This window comes from Hylobates moloch, unplaced genomic scaffold (genome assembly GCF_009828535.3).
Source record: "Hylobates moloch isolate HMO894 unplaced genomic scaffold, HMol_V3 SCAFFOLD_2, whole genome shotgun sequence".
In the NCBI taxonomy this organism is placed as follows: Eukaryota; Metazoa; Chordata; class Mammalia; order Primates; family Hylobatidae; genus Hylobates; species Hylobates moloch.
This window is the reverse complement of record NW_026652277.1, coordinates 66,595,356-66,606,835: the sequence shown is the minus strand read 5'-3', so window position 1 is coordinate 66,606,835 and position 11,480 is coordinate 66,595,356. Positions and strand designations below refer to the sequence as shown.

At 43.2% G+C, this 11,480-nt stretch overlaps 1 protein-coding gene and 1 pseudogene across 1 annotated transcript in view; one reads left to right on the top strand and one right to left on the bottom strand.

The window, feature by feature from the left end:
- SRD5A3 (steroid 5 alpha-reductase 3) overlaps positions 1-7,371 on the bottom strand; it is a 31,313-nt gene extending 23,942 nt beyond the window's left edge. The window contains exons 1-2 of the mRNA XM_058435721.1: positions 7,072-7,371; positions 5,175-5,194 (exon numbers count right to left, since the gene is read on the bottom strand). Coding sequence (XP_058291704.1) covers positions 5,175-5,194; positions 7,072-7,292 — 241 coding nt within the window. The 5' untranslated portion in view covers positions 7,293-7,371. The remainder of the gene's footprint in view (positions 1-5,174; positions 5,195-7,071) is intronic.
- On the top strand, positions 1,225-1,815 carry LOC116467562 (rRNA-processing protein FCF1 homolog; annotated as a pseudogene).
- Positions 7,372-11,480: the final 4,109 nt, after the last annotated feature.

Here is an 11,480-nt window from a genome sequence, read left to right as displayed (position 1 = left end):
CATCAGAGTGAACAGGCAACCTACAGAATGGGAGAAAATTTTTGCAACCTACTCATCTGACAAAGGGCTAATATCCAGAATCTACAATGAACTCAAACAAATTTACAAGAAAAAAACAAACAACCCCATCAAAAAGTGGGCAGAGGACATGAACAGACACTTCTCAAAAGAAGACATTTATGCAGCCAAAAAACACATGAAGAAATGCTCATCATCACTGGCCATCAGAGAAATGCAAATCAAAACCACAGTGAGATACCATCTCACACCAGTTAGAATGGCCATCATTAAAAAATCAGGAAACAACAGGTGCTGGAGAGGATGTGGAGAAATAGGAACACTTTTACACTGTTGGTGGGACTGTAAACTAGTTCAACCATTGTGGAAGTTAGTGTGGCGATTCCTCAGGGATCTCGAACTAGAAATACCATTTGACCCAGCCATCCCATTACTGGGTATATACCCAAAGGACTATAAATCATGCTGCTATAAAGACACATGCACACGTATGTTTATTGCGGCACTATTCACAATAGCAAAGAGTTGGAACCAACCCAAATGTCCAACAACGATAGACTGGATTAAGAAAATGTGGCACATATACACCATGGAATACTATGCAGCCATAAAAAATGATGAGTTCGTGTCCTTTGTAGGGACATGGATGAAACTGGAAAACATCATTCTCAGTAAACTATCGCAAGGACAAAAAACCAAACACCGCATGTTCTCACTCATAGGTGGGAATTGAACAATGAGAACTCATGGACACAGGAAGGGGAACATCACACTCCGGGGACTGTTGTGGGGTGGGGGGAGGTGGGAGGGACAGCATTAGGAGATACACCTAATGCTAAATGACGAGTTAATGGGTGCAGGAAATCAACATGGCACATGGATACATATGTAACAAACCTGCACATTGTACACATGTACCCTAAAACCCTAAAGTATAATTAAAAAAAAAAAAAAAAACAACAAATAAATTAAACCTCAAACCACTTTTTCTCATTCATTCAAAACACACTGACCGAGGTCCTTATTACCAGTCAGGCGTTAAGCTAGGGATATAGTAGCAAACAAAACAAATATAAACGCATTAAACGTTTACAGTCTAGAGCAGGGGTTCTCACCATTTCTCCATCATGGATCCCTTTTTGGCAGTTTGGTGAAGGCTACAGCCCTTCTCAAAATATTATACAAGCACAGAAGTGTGGCGTGACCATGGGGAAGCAAAAGAAAACAAGGAAGTATGCAACCATGAAGTGAATGCTTAGTTTCAGAGATCAGAGGCTTACAGAAAGGATAGATTAAAACCTAAAAAGAAAGAAAAGAAAGATCCCAGCGTGTTAAAGGAAAGAGAAATTCCCCAACACCCTACCTGCTTATTTTTCCAATATAATACACAGTTGGGCCCACCTTACCACATCCTCATTGATACCAACCTTTATCCACTTTTCCATAAAAGCCAAACCAGACTTAGTGCAGTCAATGATGGACTGTCTGTATACCAAGTGTATTCCTTGTATAACTGATTGTGTAATGCCTGAAATTGAGAAATTGGAGCAGAAGTATCTAGTGGCTCTACGGATCACCAAGGATCCAAGATTTGAAGGATTACCATGTACACACTAAGGAACCTATGCAGATGACTGCTTAGTACAGAGAGTAATTCAGCATAAGTGTTATATTGTGGCCACAGTTGACCGGGACCTTAAAAGAAGAATCCCTAAGATTCCTGGAGTTCCTATCATGTACACTTCTAACCATAGATACAACATTGAATGAATGCCAGATGATTATGGAGCCCCTTAATTCTAATTCTTGTAAGACACAATTCCTCTGCCTTTCTTCAACCAACTTTCTCTTGTTGCCAGTTCATTACACATGCAAGAGCATGAATTATTATTCTATTGACCTATTTGCTCTATTATGAGCTGAGGATGGTTAAATATGCTCACCCCTTTTTTTTGAGATAAAGTTTCGCTCTTGTTGCCCAGGCTGGAGTGCAGTGGTACAGTCTCGGCTCACTGCAGCCTCTGCCTCACAGGTTTGGGTGATTGTCCTGCCTCAGCCTCCTGAATGGCCAGCTAATTTTTTCTTTTTTTTGTATTTTACGTATTTTTAGTACAGAAAAATATGCCTCAGCCTCCCATGGTGCTGGGATTGCAGCATCGCACGTGTGAGCCACCGTGCTTGGCCTGCTCACTGTTTGATGCTGTTTTGAAATTGATATTTTGTCTCATAAAAATATTAGGCAAGGCCAGACACGGTGGCTCACGCCTATGGTCCTGGCGCTTTGGGAGGCCGAGGTGGGTGGATCATCTGAGGTCAGGAGTTCAAGACAAGCCTGGCCAACATGGTGAAATTCCATTTCTACTAAAAATGCAAAAACTGGCCGGGCATGGTGGCACGTGCCTGTGTTCTCAGCTGCTGGGGGGCTTAGGCAGGAGAATCACTTGAACCCGGAAGGTGGAGGTTGCGGTGAGCTGATATTGCGCCACTGCACTCCGGCCTGGGCAACAAGAGTGAAACCTTGTCTCAAGAAAAAAAAAAAAAAAAAAATTTAGGCCAGGCACACGGTGACTTACTCCTATAATCCCAACACTTTGGGAGGCCAAGGTGGGCAGATCATCTTAGGTCAGGAGTTCCAGGCCAGCTTGGACAACATGGCAAAACCCCATCTCTACTAAAAAAACAAAAAAAATTAGCTGGGTGTGGTGTCACATGCCTGTAATCCCAGCTACTGGGAGTGCTGAGGCAGGAGAATCGCTTGAACCCAGGAGGTGGAGGTTGCAGTGAGTGGAGACTGCGCCACGGCATTCCAGCCTGGGTGACAGAGTAAGCCTGTCTCAAAAAAAAAAAAAAAAAAAAAAAAATTAATGATGGTCAAAAGGTACAAAATCTCAGACAGGAAGAATATGTTTTATGCTTTTTTTATGTTTTACAGTGTGTTGCATATACTTAATAATGGAGTGTTATACATTTCAAAATTGATGTGCTCATCACAGAAGTGTATTTGAAGTATTGGATATGTTAACTAGCTTGATTTAATTATTCCACATTGCATCCACAATTTATGACATTACTTTGTAACCTATAAATTTATACAATGATAAATTGTCAATTCACAAAAAAAATTATACAAGCATAAAGTAAAATGCAGCAGGCTTACAAAGCAAACCAATTATAGTGACATACAAGTAATACAACTACTAAAAAACAAATCTGCAATACAGTAATATGTATATTTCTTTCTTTCTTTCTTTTTGAGATGGAGTTTCAATCTTGTCGCCCAGGTTGGAGTGCAGTGGCACGATCTTGGCTCACTTCAACCTACACCTCCCAGGTTCAAGCTATCCTCCTACCTCAGCCTCCCGAGTAGCTGGAATTACCGGTGCTCGCCACCATGCCCGGCTAATTTTTGTATTTTTAGTAGAGATGGGGTTTCACCATTTCGGCCAGGCTGGTCTCCAACTCCTGACCTCAGGTGATCCACCCACCTCAGCCTCCCAAAGTGCTGGGATTACAGGCGTGAGCCACCGCGCCCAGCCTGTAATATGTGTACTTCTTAATGTGTCTACTAACAAGATCTAGTGATGAAAGACTACAGTGTTCTCATAACGAGGAAAACAGTAATATTTTGAGGTATCATCAGTATTCTTAATGTAATATAAAAACCTATCACAGAGTCACAGATACTGCTAATTCTACTGTGGTTTGTAGATTATATTCATAATTAAGGCAATGCTAAATTTCAGCTAGAGGTTAGTGAAAATAAAGACATAACTTTCTTCCAATCCAAGTTTGCCCTGAATTCTATCCACAGATCCTCTGAACCTCCAGTTAATGCTCCCTGGACTTCAGTGGGGAAGTCTGGGCAGCTCTTTTTGCCTCTAGAGCCCAATTCAAGTCCAAAGCTTCAATACCATTTGGAATCATTTTGAAATTTAAGAAGTTCTTCTACATTCACTATGCAACCTAGAGCATCATGATACATGTTCGAGGTCGCCTGTTTATTCAGACTTTCTGGGAAATCAAAACTCTAGGAACCAAAAGGAGAGCAAAAAAAAAAATAACCATCACCTTAATTAAAAAAAAAAAAATCTACCAGACAGGAGTCATGGAAACAAACATTCCAAGAACCGATTTCAAGTTTACTCTTGCCTCCATAGGAAAGAAAAAAATAATTCCAAAATTACCTACATACTGCCTTATTTGCAGAAATGTGATTTATAACTGCCTATTTCTAACTGTAGCAATTATGAACTTATTTTCATTTTTAAGAGTACTGCTAGAGGGCCGGGCGCGGTGGCTCATGCCTGTAATCCCAGCACTTTGGGAGGCCAAGGCGGGTGGATCACTTGAGGTCACGATTCAAGACCAGCCTAGCCAAAATGTTGAAACCCCGTCTCCACTAAAAAATACAAAAATTAGCCGGGCATGGTGGTGTGTACCTCTAGTCCCAGCTACACAGGAGGCTGAGGGAGGAGAATTGCTTGAACCCAGGAGGCGGAGGTTGCAGTGAGCCAAGATTGAGCCACTATGTTCCAGCCTGGGCGACAGAGCAAGACTTCATCTCGAAAAAACAAAACAAAAGAGTACTACTAGATTTTGCACAGGAAAAATATTCAAATATAAGTATCAAGGTTAACGTTACCAAATGATTTTAAATTTGGATTAACCAAGATATTTACTAAATGCTACCATCTGGGATAAATCCATTCCCACTTGATCTTTCACACAGATTGAGCTTCACATGGTACAAGATATTTCCCATGAAGTATACCAGAGGATAAGAGCTTGGGATTTAAATTCCAACAGGCAGGGTTCAGGTACCACCCTTGCTAGTACTAGCATCATTGCACAAGTGCTATCTTCTAAGCTTCAGTTTGCACGTGTGTAAAGGGGAATAATGACAATAACATCTGCCTCACAGGTGTACTGTGAGGATTAAATGAGGAAAGGCATGTACTCCTTAGTAGTCATCACATAATCATATGTGTAAGCATTTAGTCAATGGTGGTTACTATTTATATACCAGTAAAATCTCTCCCACATGCTCCTTAGCCATTAGCACATTTTTTTTAAATGATAAAAGTGATAAGCATCTTGTGAATGAAGACATTTTGGAAAATACACAGACGTATAAAAAAGAGGCCATAGACACTTACCTCCACCCAACTCTATCTCCCTTTTTCATATAAACAGGGGTACAAAATTTAAAAAGAGAGTAATACATGTATTAATTTTTTGGAGACACTGCCAGTTTTGATGCAAGTTATCTTTTTTTGTCGCAATAAAAATGCCTTTCATTATTGGTCTGGATGTTTTGTACCTTCTCCAGTACTAAAAGAAATGTCTCTTTAAATTCAGAGGGGGGGCGGCGGGAAAAAAGGGGACTGGAACACTATGGAAGGTTCCACTGTAGAATTCTGGAAGAAGAAAAAGGTGTAAATTATTTCACAATACAGTAGAAATTACAGAAAGTCCAAAGAGAACCAACTGTTACAGTAATGAATAAGGAAAAGGTACCAAGTCTCTTTCTTGGCTGTCATATAATAACAGACTTGAGTTGCAACAGCTGGGGTGTATGCAAGTTCAGGGGATGATTTTACACGTGCCATTTAATCCAGGTACACTAGACTAGTACCTTTCTCAAAACTCGGAAAATAAATTGCTGTGAAGTATAAAAGGATTCAACCCTGATTACAAATGGGGTAACATAATTTTTGCTTAAAAAGAGCCTCTAGGAAACAGGAGGTTTGATCAATTTGTTTCATGTACTTCTACTTCTTCCCTTTAGGGTGCCTCGGAATGACCTAGTTCTCCCTTCTCTGTGTTAACACCTGACACATCTTTCTCTGACAGTCAAAACTCGCAGATTATCCAAGTTTTAGAAGCCAAATTATACTTGTCCCTTTGTTGCCTGCGGATCTGGGGCACTGCCTATGAGTGTTTCAAGCGACAACCCAGATGTTTTTAACCTTTAAAAAAATTTTTTTTAAAAATCCAAGGTATTTCTCTGTTGCCCAGGCTAGAGTGCAGTGCCATGATTATAGCTCACTGCAGTCTTCAATGCCTGATCTCAAATATCTTCCTGCCTTCATTCCAAGTAGCTGGCACTACAGGCACACGCCACCAAGCCCTGGCAATTTTTTGTATTTTCAGGAGAGACGGAGTCTCACTACATTTCCCAGCCTGGTCTCGAACTCAAGCGATCCGCCTGCCTCAGCCTCCTAAAGTGCTAGGATTACAGGCGTGAGCCACTGCGCCCGGCCTAAGATGCATCTTAATAGGCACTGTTCTATTTCTACCATCTCGAATAGTATTTGGCCAACTCTTTCCAGCTATGTCCTGAATTCAAAGTGGAAAAAGGAGAAGAAAAAAATTATAACAGGTCTCTATTTAAACTCTGACGATTTAATCCTTCGCTGAACTGGGTTACAGAATCTTTCGAAAGTCAAATGGAGCTTCGGGACGGGCCTGCCTATGATGTGCACCTTGGGCCACCTTCCCCAGGGGCACCTGCCGAGGTGCGGGTTAGGGCGACTCAGTCCTTTGTCCCCACTGCGAGGGTTGGGGAGAGAAATGGGGGAAGCCGAGGCCGAAGAGCCGGCCTGACTTCATTTCCACAAATGATTCCCGGTGACCTTAAGTTGTGAGTATGAGCCACTGGAGTGCAGGGGACGGGAAAGTGGAGAATTTGGGGCAAGGGGGACTTCAATTTGCCGCCTAAATTCGAATGACCAGGCCTAAATTCGGATGCGTTGCCATTTCCCACAGGGAAGGGCTCCGTGCGGCTACCAGTTCACATTCCTCCAGCTGAGTGCAAGCGGCTCCGCTCTCCCTCGGCGTCCGCGGACACCCGGGCACTGCTCCCCCGAGCCACGCAGCAGCCCGGGCATGGCCCGGGCCAGGCCGAGGGAGCGCCGTGCTGCACCCGGGAACCCGTCGGGGCCTCCCAGGCCGGGTCCCGCCTCTGCTGCCCCCTGCCGGCTGCCCGCGAGCCGGGGCGCCCTGAACTCTCCGCGCCTTGACCACCGCGACTCGGGACCGGGGCGCGGTTACCTCTTGGGGACATCAAAGGCGCGGCAGGCGGCGGGGCGCGGCGACTCCCCACACTTGGTTTTCCCATAGCGGATCAGGTCCTGGAAGATCGCGCAGCCCGGGAGCAGGCCGGGCGGCAGGAGCTGCAGCAGTAGGGTCAGCAGGAAGGCGGCGGTCAGCGTGAGCCACACCGCGCGCAGCGGGTTCAGCGCCGAGAGCTCGGCCTCCGCCCAGGGAGACATGGCCCGCGTGCCCGCCTTCTGCGAGGCTGGCGCCCCCACCGCCCACTCGCCCGCGGAAGAGCGGCCACTGGCGCGCCGCGCGCCGGTCTCAGCCTAGCGGGACGTCGGTGACGCGGCGCGGGGCGGGGACGCGCAGAGCCCCTCCCAAACTCGCCGCTCAGCCGCGGAGGTCCTTGGTCCCGGTCGCGCTGGCGCTGGCTGGTCGCTCGTAGTCCCGAATCTGGGCATGGGGATGCTTCGATGGAGCTCCAGAATATGATTCATCGGAAGCAAAGATGCAAAACAGACGAGACCACGTGTCTGCCACTCTTATCAGCATTATATCCAAAGCAAAAAATGGAAATCTTACATGTTCCATTTTAGTTTATTTAGCTAAATTATGATACACTAACATGTTAGAATATCATGCAGTCATTGAGAATTATGATGAGTGTAGAAACAAGGAAAGCTGTTTAGGAAACAATATGTGAAGTGCAAAACAAAACCAACCATAAAAATACATAGCTATGATTGCAAACTATATTAATATGAATGTGTGTATATATGGATAAAGAAGGCAGATCACACACAAAAATGAATAATTGTGTTAGGATGCTGGAAATGTGTTGGATATGTCTATAATGCAAACATGTAGACAAGTAATTGCACATAATAGTAAAAATTATAGTGGTAAAAACTGTGTTTAAAACAGCAGTCGCTTCCCAATAGGGTTCCAATCCTTAACAGCAAAGTTTTTAAATTCCATCAGCTGTTTCCTGTAACATTTATCTCATGTAGTGACAATGCTACTTATTGACTCATTGATTTTAACAACACTGATTTTAAAATCTAGCTCTTTTAAGTATTTAAAAGCCTTTAAAATGTTAATTCTGAAATACTGTATGCCTACTGTATGACAGGCATCATTTTGGATACTGAGGACAGAGGGGTTTACAAGACAATTGTCGTTGCCTATTTGGAGCTTACATTTTTGAGATTGGGTGGTGGGTGAGAAGTGGAAGAGGGGAGAGGTAGCTAACTCATCACCCTTACCCCAATGAGATACCTGATATGTGTGTTGAATAAACATCAGGGTGGGTAGATTAGTGGGACTTCGGATTGTTAAATGAGCAAGCTTGGCATTCTAGCTAGGACAATGAGGCCTTATTGAGTGATCCTGGATCTCTTTTGCAGGAGTCACCCTTTCACTGTTTCTTTCTTTTCTTTTTTTTCTTTTTTTTTTTGAGATGGAGTCTCGCTCTGTTGCCCAGGCTGGAGTGCAGTGGCCTGATCTCTGCTCACTGCAAGCTCTGCCTCCCAGGTTCACACCATTCTCCTACCTCAGCCTCCTGAATAGCTGGGACTATAGGCGCCCCCCCCTACACACCACGCCTGGCTAATTTTGTTTTTGTTTTTGTTTTTTGTATTTTTAGTGGAGACGGGGTTTCACTATGTTAGCCAGGATGATCTTGATCTCCTGACCTCGTGATCCATCCCCCTCGGCCTCCCAAAGTGCTGAGATTACAAGCATGAGCCAACGCTCCCGGCACCCCTTCACTGTTTCTTTATTTTTCATAGGTTAACTCCCTGGAAATGCAGCTGGCCTGTCCTGATCTCTTTCTTTTCAGAGAAGCTACTTGTAAGTGCATTGCAGGGACTCAGTTTCCTGGGTAGGAGTTTCTCTTACAGTTGTCTGATCTGGGGCAAGATTGAAAACAAGATAAGTGTGTGTGTATTTGTGAGTATGTATGTAGTGGAAACAGGAAGGGTTGAGGAGGCTGGAGGGGAAAATCATCCCATATATTTTTTAGATTTTTTTTTTCGAGACCGAGTTTCACTCTTGTTGCCCGGGCTGGAGTGTAATGGCACAATCTTGGCTCACCGCGACCTCTGCCTCCTGGGTTCAAGCTATTCTCCTGCCTCAGCCTCCCGAGTAGCTGGGATTACAGGCATGTGCCACCACACCAGGCTAATTTTGTATTTTTAGTAGAGACGGGGTTTCTTCATGTTGGTCAGGCTGGTCTCAAACTCCCGACCTCAGGTGATCTGCCTGCCTCGGCCTCCCAAAGTGCTGGGATTACAGGCGTGAGCCACCCTGCCTGGCTGTTTTTTAGATTTTAATCAGCATGCACAGTTTATATTCAGAGAAGCCCCCTGTAGATGGCAGTGGCTGAACAGAAAGCCGTAAGTTAAACCCTCCTGGGAGTATTTGTAAATGTAAATCCTTACTGGAGTGAGTTAGTTCAAAAGTGGAACACCAGGCTAACATCTGCTAGAAAGATCATTGCTAATATCAGTGAGCATTTTTGACTTTCTTCATTTAATTAACTGCACTATATGTTCAACAAACTACTGGTCTTGCCTGCAGTAAATGGCAAAGCCATTTTTCCAGTTGCTCAGGCCAAAAACCTTGAACTCAACCTTGATTCCTGTCTTTCTCTCATAGCCTAAATACAATCTGTCAGCAAATCCTGTTGGCTTTACCTTCAAAATATGAATCTAAATTCAATCATCCTTAGAGTCAGTGCTTTAAGTCCCTAGCCATCTCAATAAATCAGAAAAAGAAATAAAACATATAAGGACTGCTAAGTAAGAAATAACGCTATCATTATTTGATGATTATAATGGAACTCCAATAATAGAAACTCCAATGGCATCCACAGATAAGGTATCAGAACTAGTAGGCAGTTTGGGGAGGTTGCTGGAGATAAAAATCTGTTCATAAATATTATTTCTATTTCCCAGCAACAAACAGGAAATTGTAATTTTTATTTCTCAGCAACAAACAATAAATTGTATGTTTCAAAGGTACAATCCACAATGGCATAAAATATATGTCTAGGAATAAATCTAATAAGGATATGTAAGATGTTAGAAATACCAAAATTGTTAGAAATAGATAATCGGTGCCATGAAGAAAAGTCAGCACAGAGACAAAAGATCTCTCAGCAAGGCCATCTTTACTTTCTGCAGAAAGGGTGCTCAATCACAGATGGAACAATGGTGAGAGCAAACTTGAACAAAGGAAAATGAGACATATTTATCCCTTGTGCATTTGGGTTGTCCTTATTGCTGTGTCCTGCATCCATTGGCTGTAGTGGGACCTCATAATCTTTTTTTTTTTTTTTTTTTTGGGATGGAGTTTCACTCTTGTTGCCCAGGCTGGAGTGCAGTGGCACGATCTTGGCTCACTGCAACCTCCGCCTCCCAGGTTCAAGCAATTCTCCTGCCTCAGCCACCCTAGTAGCTGGGATAACAGGCATGTGCCACCATGTCCAGCTAATTGTGTATTTTTAGTAGAGATGGGGTTCCTCCATGTTGGTCAGGCTGGAACCTCACAATCTTAAACTGATACCCGATTTGCTAATAACCTGAAACTTTCCTAAATAGGTAAGTGCAGGGAAGAACAAATAAGTTGCTTAGGAAAGGTTTAAGGAAGCAATAACATTTCCAAATAAAGAAGGGGCATAGGCTGTGAGCTGGAACCTGCCTGTGAGCACGTCCAACAGTTACATAGGATAGGGCTTAATGAAGAGTTATTAGCACAAAGGAAGGAGGCTTGAAAAAAGTTAGTCTTTAAAAGAAACTATTATGCCTGACACTTATGATTTATTCTTTAACAAGAAGGAAAACTTTGAAGAGGAAAGTTTTTACTTTCTACAATCCCTCCTCTTTTAGTTTTCCTCTTCAAACTTGCTTAACATGTCTTGACTTAGTTGTTTTGATTAAGTCCTGGATGTATGGTACAACATAATACCTAAGAAGAAGGAGTATACTTATTATAGTTGTTAAAGAGGTAAGAATTGAGGCTACGGATTTTTTCTTTTTCTGTTGATGAAATGCCAAGGTAAAAGGGATAGCCAATTGAACTAGAGCATAAGTACTGCTCTAATTATTTGGCAGAGTGTCCAGTAAAGGTCCTCCATAATACCACCAGACATCCACTCAGGGATGAATAAGGGAAGACTGATGGGTCAGCTCTTGGAAGTGCCTGACTTCACTGCATCCTGTTAAGTCTCCAAGGAATGTCAAAATTTTCCTCTTGTCATTAGAGACATGAGGTAAAATTGGTTTTGGAACATGGAGGCTGGATGGCCCTCGGGGGCTGACCCACAGAGTGTTGAGCTTCAGGAAATAGCAGAGAAATAGCTTGGTACAATTTGTTATTCCAGGTGGTGGAATCTTGAAAAAGAGCTACCATGCACTCCA